This window comes from Notechis scutatus, chromosome 1, assembly GCF_049901735.1.
Source record: "Notechis scutatus isolate UNSWTSFEM ecotype Mainland chromosome 1, rNotScu1.2, whole genome shotgun sequence".
NCBI lineage: Eukaryota > Metazoa > Chordata > Lepidosauria > Squamata > Elapidae > Notechis > Notechis scutatus.
Window position 1 is genome coordinate 255,281,309 of NC_142009.1, and position 24,677 is coordinate 255,305,985.

General features: G+C 36.3%; 1 protein-coding gene across 2 annotated transcripts in view; it reads right to left on the reverse strand.

Annotated features, from left to right (window-relative positions):
* The window catches only part of GAS2 (growth arrest specific 2), a 159,423-nt gene that overhangs the window by 127,473 nt on the left and 7,273 nt on the right, over positions 1-24,677 (reverse strand). For both annotated transcript variants that reach the window (XM_026664756.2, XM_087951103.1), the window contains exon 2: positions 11,521-11,689. In XM_026664756.2, the coding sequence (XP_026520541.1) occupies positions 11,521-11,662 (142 nt within the window). In that variant the 5' untranslated portion in view covers positions 11,663-11,689. The remainder of the gene's footprint in view (positions 1-11,520; positions 11,690-24,677) is intronic.

The window sequence follows — 24,677 nt, forward strand, 5'->3', positions numbered from 1 at the left end:
GTAATTATTTTTTTCTGCAGTTCTAATTATCATCTGAAATCTGTATCTGTTTTTTGGGGTTGCAGAACCAAACCAGATAGTTATAGAGATGCAGATGGCAGACTCAATAATTCCTCTGTAGAACTTTACTTTATTATTAAATTGTATGATTTTATAGGGGGTTGGTATTAGTTATAAAAATGCTTTGGCACTGAGATTCTGCTGACCCTGGCTGATCCCACAAAGTCTAAGCAGAATCCAATATAATTAATATTGGATAAGAGAAACCAGAAAATCCCACGGCAGTGGGCCAGAATGGGAGTCAAAGAAACACCTCAGAAGAAAGCAGTGACAAATCTTTTGCCTTACTGCCAAGAAATGACTATGTAGTCACCAGGATTCAGTCCTGACTTCTGGAGAGAACCTTCACTGTTTATTTTATTAAAAAATGAGGCTGTAATGTTTATTTAACAGACCCAAAGAAAAACATGAATAAAGGAAATCACCAGAATAATCAGAACTAACATTTTCAACTACAATTTTCAGGATTTGCATGAATGAATTGATAAAACAGATCCCTTGCAAAAAAAAATTTCCCCTTCAAAATTCCTCCCAAAGGGGAAAAAAAAATCATTTTGGGGGGACTTTTTAAGGACATGCATTCAATTTCCTAATCTCACTAATCCTAAAATAGGCTTGAAAATTTTGGATCTGATCATTCTGGGGAGACCTGGGCATAGAGAGATTTTGAAAATGTAAGTAGATTGTGCTTTGGGGGCTTCTGTTGCAGTTTCTTAGTTATATGATTCTGAAGTGGAAAAGATTAATAGTTGTTTAGCTAGATTAGCTAGATTAATAATTACACAATAGCTATAGGTCCACGGTTTTTTAAAAAAAAGTCTGCTTCCAAAAACATGGTTCTTCTTGAAATGCTGGGTAGTAGTGAATGATTTTATTATAAGCTGTATTCTCCCATAAGGTACTAAGGAATTTGCTATTTGACAGCAAATTCAAGTCAGTGCAGTGTAGCTAAGACATCTGGTACTATAACTCTGTTGGACTAAAACTGCAGCTACCAGAGCCATTGACTGGAGAAAGCTATCCTAAATAATCAATTGCTTCAGTGTAATTGGGAATATGGATTTTGATAATAATTTCAGGTTATAAATTCCATCTTTAAAAGATATGAAAGAAAGCTTTTGACTCAGCAGAAAACCACATAATACTTTTTTGAAGCCAAAAAGTTGGCTTGCTGTCCCAATTTACTCTAAATTAATGCACTCTTGATATTCTGGACTGCAACCACCATAAACATGTGGGTTGCAGGTGATATGGAGTTGTAGCCAATCACATATGGGCCGATCATGTTGAAAAACACTTTTCAAATCAATCTATAAAATGTGATTCACAACTTTCATGTTATGGGATATTAGCAATTTCTGGATTTTACTGATTTCCAAGCGATAGTTCGTTTCCTTTTCTTTTGGAATATTTGGCAGCTCTATGTTTGTGTCATAAACTTTTTAAGGTAAGGGTCTACATCAGCGGTTGCTAACCAGTGGGTTAAAATTTTGGTGGGCCGCAGAGAAATCTCACCCACAAAGCACCCCCACAAAGCAATTAATCCAGGCTGCACAGAAACACAAGCCTGCACTACCCACATGGCCCACAGGAACCCTTCCCACCCACTCACTCCTTACCCAGTAAACTTGCCTGCTAAGTTGCTATTTTTCCTTTTTCCAACCATCATACGTTCTGCTGTGCCGGGAGATTTAGATTAGCTAGGAAGCAGGAAATGGTTAGATTTCTTGCTTTCTAGCTAGTCTTTAGATCTTCGGCTCAGCACAGCCGAATCTCCCTTAGGACTGAAGGTTTGCTTGCAATCAAATTCAGTGCAGACTCACGGCAAGTAAATTTGAGAGACTGAGCTAGCCGATGGCAGATACATAGATCACTGAATGATTCTGTGAGCAACTCAATCTGCCTGCTTTGCCTGATTTTGGGTAAAAGTTGCTCTTTTTTAAAATAAAAAATTCAATATTTACATGCATGGTTTGTTGTGAATTAATTTTGTGAGTTTTAGCAAATTTTATGAGTTTGCTTGCAAGCAAGTTTTATGTGACAGACTGAGCTAGCCAATGGCAGATGGATAGATCTCTGAATGAATCTGTGATTCTGTGAGCAACTCAATCTGCCTGCTTTGCCTGATTTTGGGTAAAAGTTGCTCTTTTTTTTTATAAAAAATTCAATATTTATATAAATATTTATAATATTTACATACAAGCCATGCCCAGCCAGTCACATGACCACCAAGCCACACCCACAAATTAGGCCATGCCCACAGAACTGGTTAGTGGTCCCTGGGATCTAAAATTATGAGTTTGGTGGTCCCTGAGGTCCAAAAGGTTGGTGACCCCTGGTCTACATAACTATTTTATCTTTCCACACAGAAGCTGAATTGCAAATTACGAATTACAGTTTTCTTTCCTAGCAAAATAACTTCAAACAGCTTGGGTGACTACCAATTCAGTCATTGATCTCCAGTATCTCATCCAAAAACCCAAATAATATGTGACATCATAAGTGACCCTTTTGCCCCCAAAGATAAACTGAGGCACCATAAGCATTCCTGTGAGTTAGTAGGATAGGATTATTTTTTGGTGTACTGATTTTCTCTCTCTCTTGAAAAGTTTAGGTTTCAGACAAAACGTGGATTTTCAAAACCTAACCTAATTTTCAGGACTTAACCTGAAGTCTTTAGAAATATGTATGCAAAAGAATGCTACATGTTACATTCCCCAGGGACAACAAACTTAAAAGTCTACCCCATGCACGAAAGGCCAAACAGAATACTGTAGATATCTTTACATTATAAAGACTGATGGGAAGAAGGCCTGTACTCTCTCAGCAATCTAATCAAGACAGCTGTCTCAGCACTGCTGATAGCTGGCCAGGTGATGGATGATCAGTGGGCTGAAGGCAAGAGCTCTCTAGAGGGATGGAAATAGCTTTTGCAATTCCTATTGTTTTCTCAGTCCTGATCCATGTCTAGCCAGTATGTTAAAATGAACACAGAGCTAGCTTTGAACTCTCCTTAAAGCTTTGAGGTGCCTAACATATGCATTACTCATTGCAGCAAAATGTTTGCACACCTTTTAATACCACAATAATAATTAATGGGAGTCAACTTTTTTCATTAAATTACAATATGGAAGCACTTTAGGAGAGAGCTATGCTGTTACTAATCTCATCTGAGAAACCCTCTAAGCCCAGAGCTACAGACCCACCCATAGAAACTTTTTTTGTATCTAATATCTACCCTGAAGCTTTAAATAACCAGTACTTTCAGATTTTTGTTAAAACCGTCTGCCCTTTACAGTCTCAATTTGTCCACACAGAAAATCTTTCCAATCTCAGCAGCTTCTAAGATGTGTGGACTTCAACTTCCAAGTTTCCTGCCAGCCTGACCATTGCTTAAATTGAGAGCCACACATCCAGAAATTGTCTAAATTAAGAAACATTGTATCATAGCTTTTACAAGTATAAGGACTCTAAGTCCAATTCCCCACCCAGAGAGTTCAAATCATCCCAGATAAATTGCTGTCCAAACATCCCATATTTCTTCTTTTGCCCACCAATGAGTTTTGGGTTGATTATATTAATTTATTTTGGCTGGCTTGTGTTGTTTTTTCCTGTCAAATAGATTAGGATTGGATTATCAATCAACAGCTGACAGTTATCTCGGCAGAGATATGCACTTATAATTGCAAAAATACTGCACCAATTGATTAGATCTGTGTCAAGCAGAAACTTTTTGGATGAGATTTTTAATAGTAGGCCAGCAAAAAGGGAACAGCAGCCATGCAGCCTTTGTTTGAAAATCTCCTATATGACTTCAGCAAGAAAGCAGTTCCACTGCTTAATAGGTCTCATGGTCACAATATTAATCCTTATTTTGAGTTTTGATCTCTTGGAAAAGCTTTTACCAACTGGTTTTTGTCCTACCTTTGGGCACTATGGAGAATAAATCCAGTTTTCCCTATAACAGCCCTTCCAAGTATTGATCCTAACTCTGTTTATCATTCCTTATCTGATGTTTTTATATTGGCTGTTTTATCCATTGTGGTGCACCACTTAGTGTATCACTTCACTGAGATGGAGTGATAGTGAGAGAGTGATATAATTTTGATAAATAAATATTTGAGGCTACTATCATATATTTCCCCTTCTCTTCTTTAGGCTAAACATACCCAGATATTTTAACCATTCTTTGTAAGATTTAGTCTCCAAGCCTCTCTCCATTGTTGTTGCTTTTCTCTGAGCTTTCTCCAGTTCCCCAGCATCCTTTTTTTATTGTGGCAAACAAAACTGTTATATCAGGTGTGGTCTGATGTCAGGTGTGAAAGATTAGGTCCACATGTGAAAGTCTCATTAAACTGATGTACTGCTAATTATGCATAGTAATTATTCCATTCTTACACAATTAGGAATCTTAACTAATGCTTAGCACCTGCTAAGAGTTAAATAAGCATCAATAGAATTCAAGAAGGGTTGGACTTAGGACTTCTGTTTCCATAGAAGTTCTAGGTTGATCCCTCTTAACTTCAACCCCCGCCTTCTGTTACACCTTCCCTACACCTGACCAGTGCAGCAAATTGCAATGTTATACCTTTGTCAGTGCAGTCTAAGACTCTTGGCTCTTTGGCAGTTGAAGAGCACTGCTACTCAGATACTCAGAGTCTTCTCACAAATATGTCTGATGAACCAGGTATATCCTACATTATATCTCCATATCTGCTTTTTCCTACCTAAGTGCAAATCTATAGAGATTTTGAATCCTGATCCTGTATTATGAGGTGGCAGCACTACTGTCCCCTAACATTGGTGTGCTCTGCATCCCTTCTACCCATCTCAATGATTCATAAAAATGTTGAACAACTGCATATCTCTTTCCACTTAGGCATAAATCCATTAAGCACCACATGATGGTTATTCAACCAATTGCAGATCCACTGGGTACTGGAATCATCTTTCCCACTTTGCCCCAGTTTAGCAAGAAAGAGACAGTGGTCTACTTTATCAATTACCTTACTGAAGATCAGGCACATTACATCCATTGATCTATTACTCAAATCAGTTTGTAAAAAAAAAAGATAAATTACTAAACTGTTTTTAAGAAACTAATGCTGGCTTTCAGTATTCACCTTGGCCCTTTCTTAGTATCTGGAAGCCCACTATTTTGTTATCTTTTCTAGGTTCTAACCAGATATTGAAATCAAGCCCTGCATGATATGCATTTTCCTGAATCCACTTTTTCTCCTTTTTTAAAGATTGGAAAATGTTAGCTCTTCTTTAATCTTCTAGCATATCCCCCATATACCAGCAATTCTCTAAGATTACAGTTAGTGGTTCTGAGATCATATGTGCCAATTTCTTTACCGTGGGATGTAATCCATCTGGTTCCAGCAAATTGAATTCATTCAAAGCAGCTAGTGTTCTCTCTCCACTTTCTTGCCAATTTTGACCTGCATGTGTCTCCTGCAGCTGCTTACAAGATGGACCATTTTTTTAATCTTCCAAAAAAGTCAGAGGCAAAATAGGAATTAAGCAGTTCAGCTTTCTCCCAGATTTCTCTAACCACTTTGGTATCTTCTCCAAAACATAGCTCAACTTTTCTCTTGTTTTGCACATATTTAAATGACTGCTATTGTTTTGGACATTCACCCTGTAAGCCTCAGCTCCTTCTGGGCCTTTGTCTTCCCGAATCCATGCTTATAAATTCAGGTTATTTCCTGATATTTTGTTTTTGCTATATGTCCATTTTAATATTTTTTTTAAATTTACCCTTTCACTTTATCAGAGAGCTCTTCATGAAAACATGCTGTTCTCATCAGTCGTCTCTCCCACTTTTCCTTCTCTTTGTGTAATGGCTTACTCTTGTAAGTTAACTATTTAATAAACATAGGAGGAGGAAGTCTTACATAAAATGTTTATTGAAATGATTATAGAAAAGGTATTGTGCATATCCAATAGATTCTTAATCCTAGAAGTGCTCTCAATAGCTCTTCCTCATACTTTCCTCACAGAAAAACAGGCATATAAAAGGATTGAAGAAATGCCAATTGCATATAAGTCAATCTCCCTCAATTTGGCATCTGCCAGATATGTGGTCTTCAACTCTCAATATTTGCAGCCAACATGCTGAATTTTTTGGGAGCTGAAGTTCACATATAAATAAGGCTTCCAGCTTGGAAAAGGCTAGTGTACCACATAGTTTTTTCCATATGTTGAGAATGAACATCTGCTATGAGGAATCTGTTTATAGCCTTAGCCATCCTACATCATCTTGTTGCTCTTGTTAATTACTGTTATTATTTCCCCCTTATTTGTACTAGTATATTTAATAAAATAGATGAATTGCTATTGTCCAGTGTCCCGTGTTGACCTATTCCTTTCCTAATTGACTTCTGAAGGACTTCCTAAGAATCATCTTGTCTTGATAAGAGAAGAAGCTGACAAAGTGAGAACTCAAGACCAGAAACTCAAAGGAAAAAAAACATTAAAAGCAAAAAAAAAAAAATTATAGGTGAGCAGAATAAAGGCCAGCTGAAAGGATACACAGATTCAGTTTGAGAATATTCAGAACTTAACATTTGTATTACCTTTCTTAGAAAATATCATCAGCAACATCCTTGTTTTTTTCTCCTGCTACCAAATGCCTATCCTTTTGTTTAAGCTTTTAAACAGTAAGCTTCAGGGTGAAAGGCCTTACAAGCCTCTCAGTTAACTATTTTTGGCCTAAAAACAAGATAAAATGGCTTAAATAAATATGTTTTGGGGATTAGGTCCTCAAAAGCCCAAGTTTTTATTTGTTTGTTTCAACTTGGCCACTGCCTAAATCTAGTCAAATCCACCCAACAGAAATATTGTTTAAAAATACACTTTAAAAAAAACCCACTAAGAAACAAAAGGACAAACCATTCCATCAGATTCCACAGCCCTCCACAAAAATCTCACTAATGTAAGACGTTGCCTAGTCAGCTTCATAGATTCTTCCTACAAAGAAACAAGATCTCAGTAAATCTAAGTGACTTTATCAGCAAACTGCTAGTAACTAGACAGCATATCTTTCTGTTCTTGTCTGTCCCTAAACCAGGTTAACAGCTCAGCAATGTAGTACCAGAAAAGTAAGAGTAGTGCCAGCATGGTATAAGCTTCAGTCTGAGCTCAAACTTGTGCTGACTCACATTCAGTTCTATTCCTCATCTATCAGCTCCAGACTTCATTTCCATTTATTTATCACCTGAATTTTCTGAGAAAATTCAAAGACAACAGGTAGAAAAAATGCTGCTTCTTCAGAATCCAGGTCACCTTTTAGTGCCATATATACAATATATAACAAAACAGCACAGCAACAGCCCACAGTGCTGAAGGAGCCACAAATTCCCCAAATATTATTCCTTTGAGATTTCTGGGTTCTCTAGTTTGGACATAGTTATGTCTGGGTTCTCTAGTTTGGACTAGTTAGTCTCTAGTTATAGACTAAGTTAGCCCACTTGAAGAATCTTGTTTCAAAAATTGTTGCCCTCTAATGCACCATTTCACTAAGTTATAGGTCATGACAATTGGCTTATGGAATGTCTTGTTTAACATGTGAATATTCCATTTATGTACTCCTTTTTCTTTTCCCTACCTCATGCCTTAACTTATTTGTCTAATTTTATCTTCCTTTTCTACATTTGCCTAATCTTACCAATTCTGAAAGGGAAAAGCTTGGTGGGTATGTACATAAGAAAAAAGTGTTTAATGTGCATCTAAGCTTTGGCCTATTGGCAGACACCATATTGAAAGCCTGCCAAGCAGACGTCTGTTCTAAAAGGTGAAAGATGACTGCTTAACTGTATTTAAACAAAATCCGTGCACAGGAAGAGAAGCATAAAATAGTGAAAGACATTTTCTCCATAATTACCAATAATTTTCCTTCGAAGTAGTAGGGAAGAAGTGCCAAGTATATTACAGACTGGAATGCTTTTTCTCATAGGACTGTTTCAGGAAACTCAGAGATTTTTCACACAAACTGAGAAATAGCCTTAGGCTACTCTGTAACGTACAGGAGGAAAACGTATGGCTCTCCCAATGTGGATGAACTACATCTTCCAACATCCATAATTATTGTTTCCATGGTAGATGATGGAGAAATACTGACACAAGGAAGTAACCAATGACATTTACTACATTAAATTCTGTGCCTATCTGAGATTTTCTGGGTAGGGGAGACTGACAATAATTTTGAGTATCACTTTTTCAGCTCTCAATTCTTTCAATATAGCCAGATATGAATCCTAAATTTCTCTGTCTCAAGGAAATAGGCACTTACACTTTTGTGTAGATCCTGCCAACAGAACTAGAAGTTTGGCTCACCTTTCAGCTTTCTAAATATGGACCCAAGACTGTCCTTACTTTTAAATTCTGTATTACTAAGCTTTAAGTCTTCTGGCAATGAGTGAATGGCTACTACTTGAATAAGACTAAATAAATAGTTAATTTCCCATTGGTAATATGAAGGTGTTATTGGCTCTTCTGATCCTAGCAACTCAAATGAATAGCATCTTTCCACTTTTCCCATAAATTAATGGATATTTTCTGCAGTCCATTGTGGCCTGAAGTAGTCTGAATTAGCCATGCTTAGAAAATCCATAATTTTTCAATGGTGGAAGGGTAATTATACTAGCATGTTGGAAAACTACTTGCTTTTGGCCATCCCCTCACTGATAAAATGCTTGAAAATCTTCAACTGAAACTTGAAAAAATTAGGGTTAGCCAAAAAGTCTACCTTCCTTGCTACTTTCATTTCATTTTGCCAAACAGTGATCAGACTTCAAATGTTTTGAAGTTTCTGTATCAAGGTCTACAATCAAAACTTTTTCAGTGGAATTTTTAATCAGTTTGAACTGAATTGGGTTACTGATGAATCTCAAATTGAATCATACCCAATGGAATCCTGAATCTTTAAGCCAAATAAAATCAAGGCTATTAACTGGAGGTGCTCCAGATTATTTTTCAGCAATCCCTTGGATTAAATATTACATACTCCTGGGAATTCTGGACCAACATTGAATTTCTCATCAAACAAATGGATGCAGGATGAATATACTAAGATAAAATGTTGTAAAATGACTGTAATAAAACCAATGTTAATACTTTATTATGTTCTGATTTGTATTTCAATAGAGATATTGTAACTTCTATTGAATAATACAATAAATTTTACTAAACTTTTCTTCATCAAAATACTTCATTTGCAATAATCTATATTTTCTTTCCAATATCTCTGCAGAGCACTCTTCTCTACCTTGAGGCTGTCCAAGTTGGCTTGGACAATTCTTCACTGAAATTTTGAGACTTGAACATCTCACCATATCTGGAAATTTTAATGCTATAAACTAATTTGTATAATTATTTTCCCATACTGAAAAAGTGTGGGTTTCCTAAGCATGGCCAAGATTGGTTGAATAAAGTTGTTGTAATGTTACTTGTGATTCAAATTGTGTTTCTGATCAACATGGTTCATAACCATAGTATTATTTCCAAACCAGTTATTTGTTTACATCTAGATGCAGATTTTATTTTGCATTGGGCCATTGCTTTTACACACACACACACACACACACACACACACACACACACACACACACACACCAGTTGCTGGAAAGAAAACATGAAAGGAAAAAAAATATGGAGTGAACCGAGAATGGCAACATCAAGGATGAAATTGCTATAAGGAGATATGCAAATTAGATGTCTAGAAACAGCCTTCCTGTTGTAAGCTTATAACCTTAGCTTGAGATCCTATTATAATCACTATATGATACCAAACCTCAGTAGCACATGAACTGGAGAATGGGGCAGAAAATGCTTGGGTCCAAGCACTCTACCTACACTCTACACTGCCTATTTAATCTAACTAAGAGTGAAGATGTATGGAAGGCAAATGAAACAGTTTGACTAGAATAAAGGGATTCTGTGCCAGAACAAAAGATAAAATCTGGTTTGTTCTTTTCTCTCTCACACACAGGTGCTAAATCATCAGCAGTTCACTAGAAAGCAGTACATGGCACAATTATGGCAAAATGCCACACTAAAGTCAATATAATTTGAAAGCTGAGCATTTAAGGCAAAAATCAGTATCGAGACTCATTGCTTTCTCAAACCATTTCAAATATAAATACAATTTTATCCCCAAGATCCATCTAAATGATTGGTAAGAGTAAATACCAACACTTTTTATTTGTATATAAATCATATATAAAATAATGACAACAACATACATATGCTTCCTAATTATTCAAGTAGTGCATAGTGAAATATTCTTAGAACACCCTTGATTTTTGACATTCAGCCCAGAAAATCATAGAATAATATATTCCTCAATCCCTACAAAAGCCTTATTTTTTAAAATTGTTTTTGAACTGTCCTTTTTTTTTAAAAAAATCATATTTTAGCTCTTTGCACTTATTCAAAAGCACTAAATAGTAATGAAAATGTACTGAAACCATAAAAATATTTCACTGCATGATATTTGCTGTATTACATCTTGTAATAGAGGACATATGTGAAAGAGATTAGAATCCAGTTTGCATGAGACATGAACAGAAAAAAAGTCAGATGAAGATATCCAAGGCAGACATTGAAATGCAAATGCAGAAAAATTATGCTGTGCTATTGTTCCATCAATTTTCATGTTATTCCATCTGATGAAAGATAATTTTCTCTTTAAATGTATATTAAAATGTCACAATTGGAGAGGAGTCTCATGCACTTATTTAGGTTTACAGCCAAGGGTAGGTGTAAATTCCCTTGCATATTACTGCCTAATTATATTTCCAGTTCCCAGGCTTCTCATACTTCAATTTAATTCCAAGGAAAGATATCACAAGAGTGATAACCATCGCTATTCATGATGCTATCAAAGTATGCATCGTGATGTCACAACACAGGCTACACCCTTTCATACTTACATCAACGGTGGAAAGAAGTACATTAAGGTGCAGTTTGCATTATGATCCTGCAATGCATGTCTTGTCACTTGTTCCTCCTATCATAAGGAGGCCAATGAAATTCACCTTGTTCATGTAAAGAAATCTTCAACACTTGCAGCAAAGGAAACAGTAAAGCAGATTTTTAACACAGCATAATTACATATAATAAATATATTTGATAGCAGGTAAATAAACAAAATTCTCAAAGCTTTACTATAGCCTTTTTTCCCCTTCCCCCCTCCCCACCCAATATATACATACATATATTATACCATATATGCTAAAATAATAAGGAAGAAATATTTATTTCATTGTGGCCTTCCAAATAGGAAAGCAGGTGAAATTAAAAGTCTAAGTAGACTACAGAACTAGACAATAAACAAGACCAGATGGTAGAACTTTAATTATTTATTCAGAGTAAGTTTTTCCACTTGCATGTCAGGGTCCAAGATCAAATTTAGAAATGCTTGACAGTAATTACAGTATGTAGAAATAATCTTACCCAGCAAGTTTGTCAGCCATAGCGCCAAATCTTCCTTCATTGGTAACAAATTAGCCTCATGTCTGCTGGCCAACCACTGGCTATACTGGTGCATATCAGAGAGGCCAGGGCCTCGGACCTTAGGGCTCAGAGAAGTGCACATCCTTCAGCCACTGATGGTACCTGAACTCTAGAAAATGTAAAAAAAAAAAAAAAAACTCATATAATCAATTGCTTCCAGATGTTAAAGTATCCAGATTCAATAGTGTTAAAAGATGATAGATGATGCCTCTTTCACAAGAACACAGTAAGACAATTGCATATTAGCATTTTTTTTTCAAATGCAACCTTTTAGTGTTGATAATTCAAAGGCAAAAAAAAAGTTCTGTCTGTACATATTTATGTATATACATGTATCTGTGTATGGTATAGTACCATGATTTTGAAAGAGTGGCTTATGACACGTCCTTGTGACCATTGCAGCATCTCTATAATCATGTGACCCAAATTCGGGTGATTTGTATTTACTATGGGTGCAGGATCCCAGGATTATGTGACATATTCCTATGCCACATATTCCGGTAGTGGCAGACAGAGCCATCTGTCTGGGCACGCCAGCCATCGCCTGTTGCTCTTCTGGGTTCCGGCACACGCATGCGCACCAGCCAGCTGGTCTTCACATGTGTGGGAGCGGCGGAAACTGGAAGAGCAGCTCCCCGGTGCACATGTGTGCGCCAGCCAACTGGTTTTTGTGCATGCATGCATGTTAGAAACCAGAATACCAGGTGGCCGGCAGCTTATGTGCTTACAGAAAAACATGGGAAAAATAAGTCACATCAATTCTTCCTTCTCCTTTCAGAGAAACTACAGGCTTATGATGGATGCCTGCCTGCCTGCCTGGAGTCAAGTTATAACTTGTAAATCTGATGCAAGCTGACAGATCAGGCTGTCTTTTGGATCATGTCCATTGACTGGGAACTATCTACACTCTTGGCTTACATGGTTCCTTTAATTCATAATGACATGTGGTCTTCCTTTGTGCTGTATTAAAACCCACGGAGGGCTCAAAAGTGAGGCTACCTTTCCTATCTTTGATGGGATACCAACATTAATCAACACTGACACTGAGTTTAGAATAAAGGTGTATAAAATATTGCAAATATAAAATATTACTCTAAGGGGAAAAAGTATAGGCAATGAATTACAGAGGTAGACCCTGGGTCTCTCCTAATCAGTACATGCATGTGTATGTGTGCATGTGTGCATGTATACCAGTATATATATACATAAAAACCTTTTAATATTCAACTAGATAATATCACCAGTGCTAATGACTGTGCAGCTTGCTTCCTGTTTATATATAGTTATGTGCCATGCTATTGTTGGCAGAATTGTGGTTTTCTTTTTAGTAATTCCTAGAAGTTCACAAATTTAGAAGTTCACAGAGCTCAGTAAATATTTCATATCTGTTGAAAAAGACCTACTACTTTTTTTAAAAGAAAGAGTACCAAGGTTTGCCTATGATTTTTACTTACTAATTAGATCAGAATAAAATAATTATTATTCTTTTATCTCTGTGAATATCGCCCCTACTTGTTCTTTATTTCTTGAAATCTGGTTCTTTAACAAAGTTTATAATGGCTATTTACAGTATTATTACTGTATAAGATTCTAAACTTTCTGAGAATGTTTTCCGGCATCCACAGTTTTGAATCTGCCAATTTCTATTTACAAAATAATATATTAATAATATGTGGGTGCCTTAGATTCAATGACATCAAGTCATTTTTTTAACCTAGGTTATAATTCGTGAAACAGGAAATGGGTTCCAATATTTAGAACAAAAGAAATACAAAGTGAATAAAGTGTCTCTTCTAGACTCCCTCACTTTTGGTATTCGAATTTAAGTGAGGAAAATTGGAGAATATAAAGATAATTTTCATGTGAAGTGAAGCTCCTGATGATTATAGATACAATTGGGTGGTATTTTTGGCCCGAACACATAAGTAGTTTCCCACTGCCGCCTTCTGGGTTAGGTTATATTCATTTCTCCCATATTTCCACTCAAATATTAACCTGCATAACTCTGCATAGCTTCTAAATCCAGATAAGGCGAACCAGATGCAAAGCTTTGAACTAAAGTATTGTATCTAAACCTTGAGACTCTACCTCCTGAAGCAGATAAACTATTTTTTTCATATTTGATTCATTTAACATTTGTTCTTTTTCCTCCTCCAAGATGGTGTTTAAATCATTTGGCAGCAGCATAATGACATAAGTACAGTTGTGTCAAAACTGACTAGGCCCCAATACAGTAAGGTGTTTATATCATCTTTCAAATTATTTTCTAAATAGAAGCTCATTAGAAAACACATTGATTTCAGATTAAGACACTGGATTACCTAAATTAATGCATAGATAAACACTACATATATGGAAGGATGAATACTATCCTCACGAAACTAGGAAAAGAAAAACATGTCAGCAAGTGGAACCAAAAGTGGGTTCATCTGGGGCCAAAACCTCTCTCCTCAAAATTCCCAGAATAACATCTTCTGTAGTATTTGGTGAAATAATGTAAGATTCAGTTCATTGTGGGTGTTTATCTCATCAAAATCTGCTTTCTTTGAAACAGAAAAAAAAAGAATGGATAGATGTTTTCAGAACATCTGAAAAGACATTTTAAAACAGCAAGGGCATCATGGAAGTATCATAATTCCAATTGAAAGGGGCAGAGAAAGATTAATTCTACCACCATTGTCATTTTGTAATTCTTTTCATTTGCTTTCTTTTTCTCCTTAACAAGGGTGGGATTCTACCTGGTCGTACCAGTTCTATAGAACCAGGTTACGATTCTGCGGAGTTCAGAGACCCGGCAAATTGCATCATTGGCTGGCCCCTCCCCTCCCCACCCAGTCACTCCTTACCTGGCATGCGTGCCATCCAACTTGCCTGCTAAGTTGCTGTTTTTCCTTTTTTTCCTGACCATCAGCTGTTCTGACTAGATTAGCTAGAAAGCAGGAAATCGTGGGATTTCTTGCTTTCTAGCTAATCTAAAAGCAGAACTGAACCTTCCTAGCTTCTATTTTTCAGTGCAGACTCAGGCAATTGATTGCAGAATGGTAGATCTCTGAATGAATCTGTGATTCTGTGAGCAACTCAATCTGCCTGCCTGCTCTGCCTGATTTTGGGTAAAAGTTGCTCTTTTTTATAAAAAAATCAATATTTACATACATGGTGTGTTGTGAGTTAATTTTGTGAGTTTGCTTGCAAGCAAATTTTATGTGACAGACTCAGGCAATAGATTGCAGAATGGTAGATCTTCTCAGTGAATCTGTGATTCTGTGAGCAAATCAATCTGCCAGCCTGCTTTGCCTGATTTTGGGTAAAAGTTGCTCTTTTTTATAAAAAATTCAATATTTACATAAATAATTATAATATTTACATATAAGCTATGCCCAGCCAGTCATGTGACCACCAAGCCATGCCCAGTCAGCAAGTCATGCCCATCCAGTCACCACCAAGCCTCACCCACAAATTAGGCCACACCCACAAACTAGTTGTTAAGGAATTTGAATCCCACCCCTGCTCCTTAAGTTAATTCTCTTGTTTGTCGTACATCAGTGCAGTATTTCATGCACACATTTCATACATTCATCTCAATTCAGCATCAGTGTTGATTCATGTTGATGTTCCTATAAAAAGATGGGAATGATAGCCTTACTTTTAAGCCCTAAGTGGTTTTTAATGTAGCACAAAGGAAGAGACCGCATGCCATTATGAATTAAAGGAACCACCTAAACCAGAACTGTAGAGGGTTCCCAGTCAATGAACAAGTTCCAAAAGACAGCCCAGATGATCTGTCAGCTTATATCAAGATTACAAGTTACCATATCCCGACCTCAAGCAGGAAGGCATTCTTCATAAGCCTGCAGTTTCTCTGGCAAGGATAAGGAAGATTTGACACAACTTATTATTATTTTTTCATGTTTCTTTGTAAGCATCAACATGACTTGGGGAAGAGGCAAATTATTGTACGCTCCAAGCTCTATCACTCAGCCAACCATAAAAGTATTTTTGTGTCCTGTAAGAAGTTTCAAAATATGAATAGCAGCAACAACAGTCATATTGTTCTGTTACATCAATTTTGTCAGAAGACTTGAAAGTCTTCATTATTGTAGATTTGGAAATGTAAAGCAGAAATGTTATAGGTTTGAAAAGGCAATTTGGAACCTGATATTTCAAATACAGTAACAAGTGCAATATAACAATCTCCATGGACTGCATACTTAGAAATATGCCCCTCTCTCTCTCAAAAAAAGAATGCTTCCTGACTAAAGTATGCATAATTAATTTACTGCCAACTCTTGAGGACTCAATGAAAAGATTCAATAGAACAAAGCATAGATTACAAATGTTTGAATCAAATGGCAATTTTAGTATATTCTGTGGATATGTTATGAGTAAAAATTTTCTTTTCTTACAAAAAAGTTTTGAGGGATTTTTAAAAAAAAGTTTCACAAGAAATGTTACTTTTGCAACATAGCAGTTATAACTTTAGTTACTGATTGAGATAGCAATAACAATAGCACTTAGACTTATATACTGCTTTATAGTGCTTTACAGCCCTCTCTAAGCAGTTTACAGAGTCAGCATATTGCCCCCAACAATCTGGGTCATCATTTCACCCACCTCAGAAGGATGGAAGGCTGAGTCAACCTTGAGCCTGGTGGGATTTGAACTGCCAAATTATAGGCAGCTGGCTAAAGCAGAAGAAGCTTGCAGTACTGCATTCTGACCACTGTGCCACAGAGGCACAGAGATAGTGACTATATAACTTACATGAATGAATGAATGAATGAATGAATGAATGAACAGTTCAGTGGGACTTTCTGTCAAATTGATGCAAACTAAATTATACCAATATTAGCATAAGTCCACTTTACATAAGGCCAATTGTGGTCCACAGCACATTACTTTTCTTTCTTTCTGTTTCTGAAAATACTCAGTCCCTGCTGTAATCTAATATATACATTTTTAAAACTAAAACTGGATTAATTAAAAAAGGATTAGTTGAACTTAATATGATCAGCCTTAATCCACAGCAAAATCACATCTTATAAAACAAATGTAATAGCATTATCAGCACTTTGGAATCAATCTGGTACTACGGTATACGAAACTAAATTTAAATATAGCATCTGTTTTGATGAAGTTACTCAAAGCTCCCAAAGGTTCACTACTTCATAACCATAATCATTGTATACCACTTTTCCATCACTGTGTTCAAATTATCAAGACATGGTAACTGAATAAAATATCATCACGATTTTCAATTACCTTCATGGTTAAGTGAAGATTTGAAATGAAGACATTCAACTCAAGACACCAGGTAAATACATGAATAGTCTTTAACTGATCAAGCTTAAAATTTTATGGATCAAGTCTTTGCACATCTCAATTATTCAAGGAAATTTACTTCCAGGAAAGTGAATACAGATTGCAATTTTCATTAATATTACTGCACAGGAAAAACATAGTTTACAAGGCTATTGTCAAAGTTTGCAAGACAAATCAACATTAAACACCCAGACATGTAATTTCTTGCAAAAAACAAAACAAAAAACCAAACCATTATTTTAAAAATAAAAAAAAGAAATGGGAAGACACCACATCAAACCATATTTGAAATTAATATATCTATTTCGAGATGTGCTGCTTGCTCTTGATGAATTATAATTAGATGTTTGCTATACTTTTAAATAAAACTCAGCATTTACTTCCTGACAATTTTCTTACTAATTTAATTTGAATATGTACCCATGTACTACAAACAATTTCATATGCCTTTGGGCAAAATTAAGCAAATTATTTTCTTCAGCATTACTAAAGGTCATGTGTCCAAATATGCTACCACATTTTTCAAAAGAGCATAAGATAAAAAACATGAGTTTTCTGCCTATGCACTTTTAATTAAGCCAAGTAATATAGTTCTATTGCTTGATTAATGAATAATGTTCACAAGTCCAGTAATGAAAAGTCTGTCCATCTTGACTCTCAATAACGCTGCGGGATCCATGCAGATAGCTCAAAAATGACAAAACTCAGTCATTCAATTTACTTCATATGTTATCAGGGTTTTAAATTCACAATTTTGCTGTTCCACATCTAATATTTTGTCCACATTTTTTCTTCTTCATTCAATTAGTGAAACAGTAGTGAACCTGATCAGGTGCACTGAAAAGTTTGTGTTCAGACTTGATGACAATAAAATTCAGCTTTTAGTCAGAATACGACAAAATGAAATATTTAGGAATAATCACTTAGTTTCTGAAGAAATTGTGACATGATATATACTACCAATAGATTCTATCAGTAAAAAACACATGCTTGAAATACTCACTTCTTTACTTCAGTAATAAACCATCTTTCACATTACTTCAAGTAGGGACTTTTCAACCAAGAACAAAAATTTATTTACACTCAGTGAACCTGCCTTTCTTATTTATATAGTGTTTTCTTACAGGCTTTAAAAAAATCTAATTGTAACAAAGTATCTCTAATTCTTAGCCTGATTATCTATGCAAAAGATTTTAGCACAGATAGTTTACAGTACACCTAAAAGCATCTAAGTTTCATCAAGTTGGAAGATTACATTTCTCCTATTCACTTGTACCAAACAGTGAAGTTTTTATTTTATAGACAGAAGGTGCACTTAGTTTTCTCTGTGTTGTAGCTCTTTGCCAACTCTGCCATTTAAACTGTTCGTTGAAGTTTGTCAGAAATCCCAGGGGAGATTAGGTGACTATGTGGTATAATTCAACTGATTATCCCAGTATTGGCACTAATTAGCAAAAACAAACACAGTTATGAATTAAAGCCCTAATTGTATGGTAAAAACTGGTTTATGTGGGAGACACTGGATTATTTAAATTAGGCAAGGAGGAAAGACAATAATAGTTAAATTGTTGAAGATTACCTAATAGGATGTACCATATGAAGGATATGTGGTAATCCTGACACCTTTGGAAAGCATCAGATATACGCACCCAGCTGAAATTAAGTCTTGCTGAAATAAATTAAGCACATGGCTGACAGACATGCTTAAGCTGTTGTGTTCATCAACACAAATATTAAGAAACATGCACAAAGATCAAGTAACATGCCTCTTGGTTCTTTGGTTATTAAAAGAACAGTTCACAAAGTCAATAACAAAACTCATACTAAATCAAGGAAACAGTTGTACCACAACAAGAACCTCTGTCCTCTCATCGACTAATGTGATCTCAAATCCAAGTCAACAGCAACATCTTTTATGTACCATTCCTGACTTCTCAAATTCAGATATCTCAGGCAAAGCAAGAGGCAGCTAGTCTATGGTCATCATCCAGAAATTGCCAGCCCTTACAAACCATTATGATTGACTATACTGAGCTGAGCTGATAGTTCAGCAACATTGGACATCACAAATCCATCAGAAGAAATGAAATTGAACTGGCTCATCTAATACTTTCTCTATTTTTCACAGCTCAGGGAAAGATCTTAGCTTAGCCACTATTGATACTTACTTTCATCATCTTCCCATGCTAAGAACCAAATCAGTTGTTCCGTTCTTGTAGTCTTCATATTTCTTCCCAGTTTGATATCAGTTTGTAAAATGTTGTATATAACTTTCCGGTGAAGAAGCAATGTGTGCATTTTTTCTATGATTTTCTAAAGGTTTGCAGTTTGTAAGAACTTTTCTTAGTGTAATGTAATTGATTGACTGAAGATTAGTCAAGTCATTGTTCACTACTAATGGCCAAATATTTTCTAGCTATCTCTCTTTAACCTGGTCTTTCAGATCTAATAATAAACACCATCAGTCAATTACAGAAGGCAGATTTACTTGGAACAGATTATATCTATACCCTTAACACTATCAAACAACATCTGCCTATCCCAAGTCATTAGGAAGGACTCAAAGGAAGATAAAAGGGCCAATCTAAACATCTGACTGTACAACAAACCACGATAATAGCAAAAATGTGCAGAAACATCTGCAAAAAATAGCATTTACCTACAAGCAGAATCTGGTGGGACCATAAAATAGACAAAGAAATAGAAAATGAAGAAACTAAAGTGCTTTAGGGCTTTAAAATTCAAACAGGCAAGCACCTGCCATATAACATATCCCAGATTTAAGAACTGTCAATAAGAAAGACAAAAAAAAGTCTGGATAGTGGATGCAGAAGCATTTGGAGACAAAAGAGGGGGGAAAGAACTGGAGAAAAATATAAAAACATGCAAACAGAAGTAGAACAACTGTGGCAAAAGAAAGCAATATTTACCAATAGTAATAAGAACCTTGGGTGCAATTCCAGACAAGTGGAATACCACTTAATCATCCTCAGCATTGACAAAAATCACCATCAGTCAATTGCAAAAGGAAGCTTTACTTGGAACAACTTATATCCTGTGAAGACACCTTCAACATAATCAACAACATCTGCCTCATCAAACAACATCTGCCTATCCTAGATCCTTGGGAATTACTCGAGGTGGATTAAAATGCTAAATCCAGTCTGAACACATCTGCTGCCTATGCAATCAACCATAACAATAATTTAGTAAATTATATGCTGCCTGATTCCCAGCAACTCTGGACAATTTTACAAATTATTAAAACATTTAAAAGTCAGGAATAATAAATAACACAAAGACAATGCGAAATAGCACATTTTCATTAATATGCATATATTGGAGACCAAGTGCTACACATATGTGATCATCAGCTTCTCATTGCAAAAATGCCTGTGTCATAACTAAGAAATTTCTTGTGATGGCCACCATTTATTAATAATTTTGAATCAATAATTTTGAAAATCTTCTATATTTTACTTTCTATTTCTGTTGAAATGGACACTATTCAAAGCTTATAAAATGTACGGTAGTATATAATTTGTCCAAAGATTCTTGGATCTGTTTATTTGTTCCTGTAACATATGCATTTTAACTATTGTTTTAAATGTAAGTTTAAGGGAAAATGGAATTTTAAATGTGAAAAGATTACCATGTTTTTATTCATGCTGCTTTATGAAGCACACAATAGATGGCAACTCAAGGCATTTCTCCCTATCCTGACAACACACATAAGGGATCCAATATAGGATAACTGATTTCTGTATCCATGTCAAAATAACAATAGTATATAGAAATACTTTGCATATATGGTGGCTTATCGCTCGGAAAGACAATTTTGAGTCTGTTGAAGAGGCATGTTACTCCTAATATGATTGAACAGTAATAGATGCATTCCAGAATCAAACTTTGATGTATTTGATTGTTTAAGAAAATGGTAGGGAAAACCAGCAGAAAAATATAAACAACTACTGTCAAGTATGGAAATCAATGGCACAGTTCTTAGCGAATGCTGAATTTGATTGTTTGCTTTTCAGATGTCCAACAAGGTGACATCATCAGTGCAAGAAATCAACACCTGGGTAATTGATAAACAGCCTGATCTGGAATATGCAACTCCTATTACTATGTAGGACCAAGAGATGAATCAACATCTGGGAAAATACTATTTCTTGTACATACAATTCCATACTCCTTAACTGAATTTGTTATTACAGTATCCAACAAAGTTGCATTTGCTGAAATTCTCTTCAGTCTAGAACCTGGTCTTTGGATAAGCAATAGGTCACTACCTTGTACCACAAATTCACCTTTTCTTGGGTTGACAAGTTCATTCCTGTGCTTGCTTGCTTGCAATCTGCCTACTGTTTTCACTGAGTTTCTCAACAAGCCTCATTCCCTCAATTATCCTGAATTTCAGTTGAATCATTTCATGAAGAGACTATCTTGAGCAACAGCAATTTCCATTTTAAATCCTTATCTGCTACAAAAGGTCCCATTGGTTGACGGAGCAGGTTTGCAATGTTCAGAAAAGGGTAAAGAATAAGGGAGTATGTAAATAAGATTTTAAGCCAGACCTAATTTTGCATCTCTATCAACTCTAAGCTAAATTATAAATGCAGTAATTTAGTAACTATATTTCTCTATAGATATTGTACACTTCATCTCTATTATGCACTAGATCAGGGGTGTCAAATTCAAGAGCCGCGGGCCAGATCCTGCCTGCAAGGTGCTTAGATCTGGTCTGCAGGGACAGCCCTGGGAACAGGAAAGGACCAAGCCACAGTGCCTCAGTCTGCAAAAATGGAGCTTGGGAGGGCTGCATGCTGCGACAGCCTCCTGCAACCCTCTGCCAACAAAAACAGAACTCGGGAAGCCACATGTGGCCCTCCTGAACTCTATTTTCACTGGTAGAGCACTCAGGCCGCCATAGGCACTCCTGACCTGAGTGACGTGGAGCTGGCCATACCCTCCCCCCCTGAGTCAAACACAACCCTGATGCAGCCCACAATGAAATTGAGTTTGACACCTCTGTACTAGATGCTCTCCTGGCTATTGTGGCTATACATTGATAGAAATGGAAATATGTGAAGCAAGCAGAGGCAGCTTTCATCATATAATTAAAAGTTGCCAATCAGCAACATGGCTAGTTAATAAAGAGTAGACCAGCTGCGGCCGCAGAAAATCTTTCGTTTTCATGGATGGAAGATAATGGTCCTGGAGAGCAGCCATTTTGGATAGAAATAAGCTGCAAGAGCTGAGAAGCCAAACTGAGTTCAACAGAGTCAAATTCAGGTTTTTGCCATCCCTGCTATTTCTATTTAGTATGTGCACGCCTCCCTCCCCCAAGTGTTACACATAAACTTGCACATAAGCCTAACCCAGAGAAAGCATTTTAAAAGAATAAGAGCCTTCTGGCTCTTTGTATCCCTTCTGGTTTTGCTCATAATGTTGATCATGCTTAAACAGGAATGAAGAAAAAATAAACTTTTTTTTTTTCAGATAACACTAAAACCTGCCAAGGGAACTGCTTACAGAAGAGCATGGTTTTCTCCCCTGACTGTTAATATTTGAAGCAGAAATGAATATCTAATAAAATGTATCTAATAAACAGCGAACGAATCCTTCATTTTTACAAGCAAATTTTGTATTTTGCATCTTCTCCTTTTTTTAAGGTCAAAACTGTAATCGGATCATTACCGGATCAAAACTGTAATCTTGGAAAACAACTTTCATTATTGCTAAATTCCTATCATTGCAGGTATACGTTTGATTCTTTGCTAAGGCGTAGATTGGAAAATTGGGGAGAATCTACTTTTCTTATTTTTTGCTCATTTGCTTCTCCATTTAAAGTAATATCAGTATGATGAAAAAGGCTAAAAAAATATCTTGTTATGCTTATCTCTTTGGAATCCCATGGCAACTGGGCTGTGAAACACAACCCTGGGCAGAAAAGCATTACAGGACAAAAGACACTCTAGATATCTGCAGGTAGTCTACGTTTAACGTTCAGCAATTATTCAAACTTGCAACAGCACTGAATAAATGGTACATGAGGTTCAGGCTAACACAGTGCCCTTATGGTGATATGATTATGGCCTAGATCAGGGGTGTCAAACTCAAGGCCCGGGGGCCAGATCCAGCCCATGGGGTACTTAGATCTGGCCCACAGGGCTGCCCTGAAAACAGCAAAGGACCAGCCCGTGGTGCCTCTGCCAGTGAAAACGGAGCTTGGGAGTGCTGTGCATGTCCCTTGTAAGCTGTTTTTGCTGGAAGAGCAAGCTATTTTTGCTAGCAGAGCACTTGGCCCCCACAGGTGCCCCAACATGAGTGATGTTGAGTTGGTCATGCCCATCCTGGCCATGCCTGATGCAGCCCTAAATGAAATTGAATTTGACGCCCCTGGCCTAGATGCTTGGCAATTGGCTTGGTTTTCTGACCAGAGCAATGTCCAATAGTCACTAGCCAACTGGTACAGTCATGTAATATGACTGCATCACTTAGCGACAGAAATTCCAATCCCAATTACCATCATTAACCAAGGCTACCCACAAACAGTAAGCCAGAATCCACTAGAGACCATAGTATGAGCCAAGTCCTGCTGAAGAAACTAGAATGAGGCAGTGAAGTATTAGGCAGTGAAGGAAATTGGCTAGCTAAGAACTGGCTGGTAAGCTGATATATATTCAAAAAGATGTAAAGATGCAAAGGCAAAGCCAGAATTGAACCATTGCTGAGACTCGTAGGCAGCAGAAGTTATTAATTTCTTGTAAGAAAATATTTTCCCCCCCTCCCTTGTAGTTAGATTCATATCCATATACACTATATCTCAAAACAATTTAGCACAGAATTCTGGAACCCTCCCAGGTTAGCTTGGAACATATTGTAGATGTTAAGAAAAAAAAGAGGAGAGAAAGAGGAGAACCATCATCTGAAACTTGTTAATCAATTAGAATGTTTAAGGTTTACACTAAAATATGACACAGTCTGATAAAGTAAACTCTAATTCACAAGCAGACTTTTGTCTTCTGACATATATTTTATAGAAAGTATATAAAGACAGAAACATGGCATGGCATCTTAGACATTTATGTCTAACCGCTATGTAGGATATTTGGGTTGAAAGCCAGCATAAAATGTATTTTTCCAGTGGGGAAAATGGCAAATTGAGTGACTCCTTGAAATGGGACAAGATGCCACAGTTCATGTTGTGCTAGCACAAGAACCTTGGAGTTAGTTATGGAAAATTGACTCGTTTCCTAGACAGCCATTTTTTGCCAGCAAAATGGAGACTTTTGCAATCCATTATATAGTCCAGTGGCTGTGAGGTGAGGTTTACCTCACATTCAGTGCTGTTACATAGCTGGATTAAAACAGACACAAGAACTGACTTACCTATTATATAAAACACTTTTTATACTTTGTTGTTTTTTTAGTTAAAGAGATAATTTCTAAGATACTATAAGTATCTCCTCTTGGAGACTTTTGCTAATTTCGTAATGACTTTTTATGTAGAAACCTGGTATGATTACTGGTAGTCCTTGAGTAATGACCACAATTGAACCCAAAATTTATTTTATTATGTGAGACATTTGTTAAATGAGTTTTGCTCCATTTTACCACCTTTCTAGCCACAGTTAAGTGAATCATTGCAATTGTTAAGTTAGTAACACGGTTGTTAAATGAATCATGGTCATAGATCACTTTTCTCAGTGTCATTGTAACATTGAACGGTCACTAAATGAACTGTTGTAAGTCGAGGACTGAATTGAGATTTG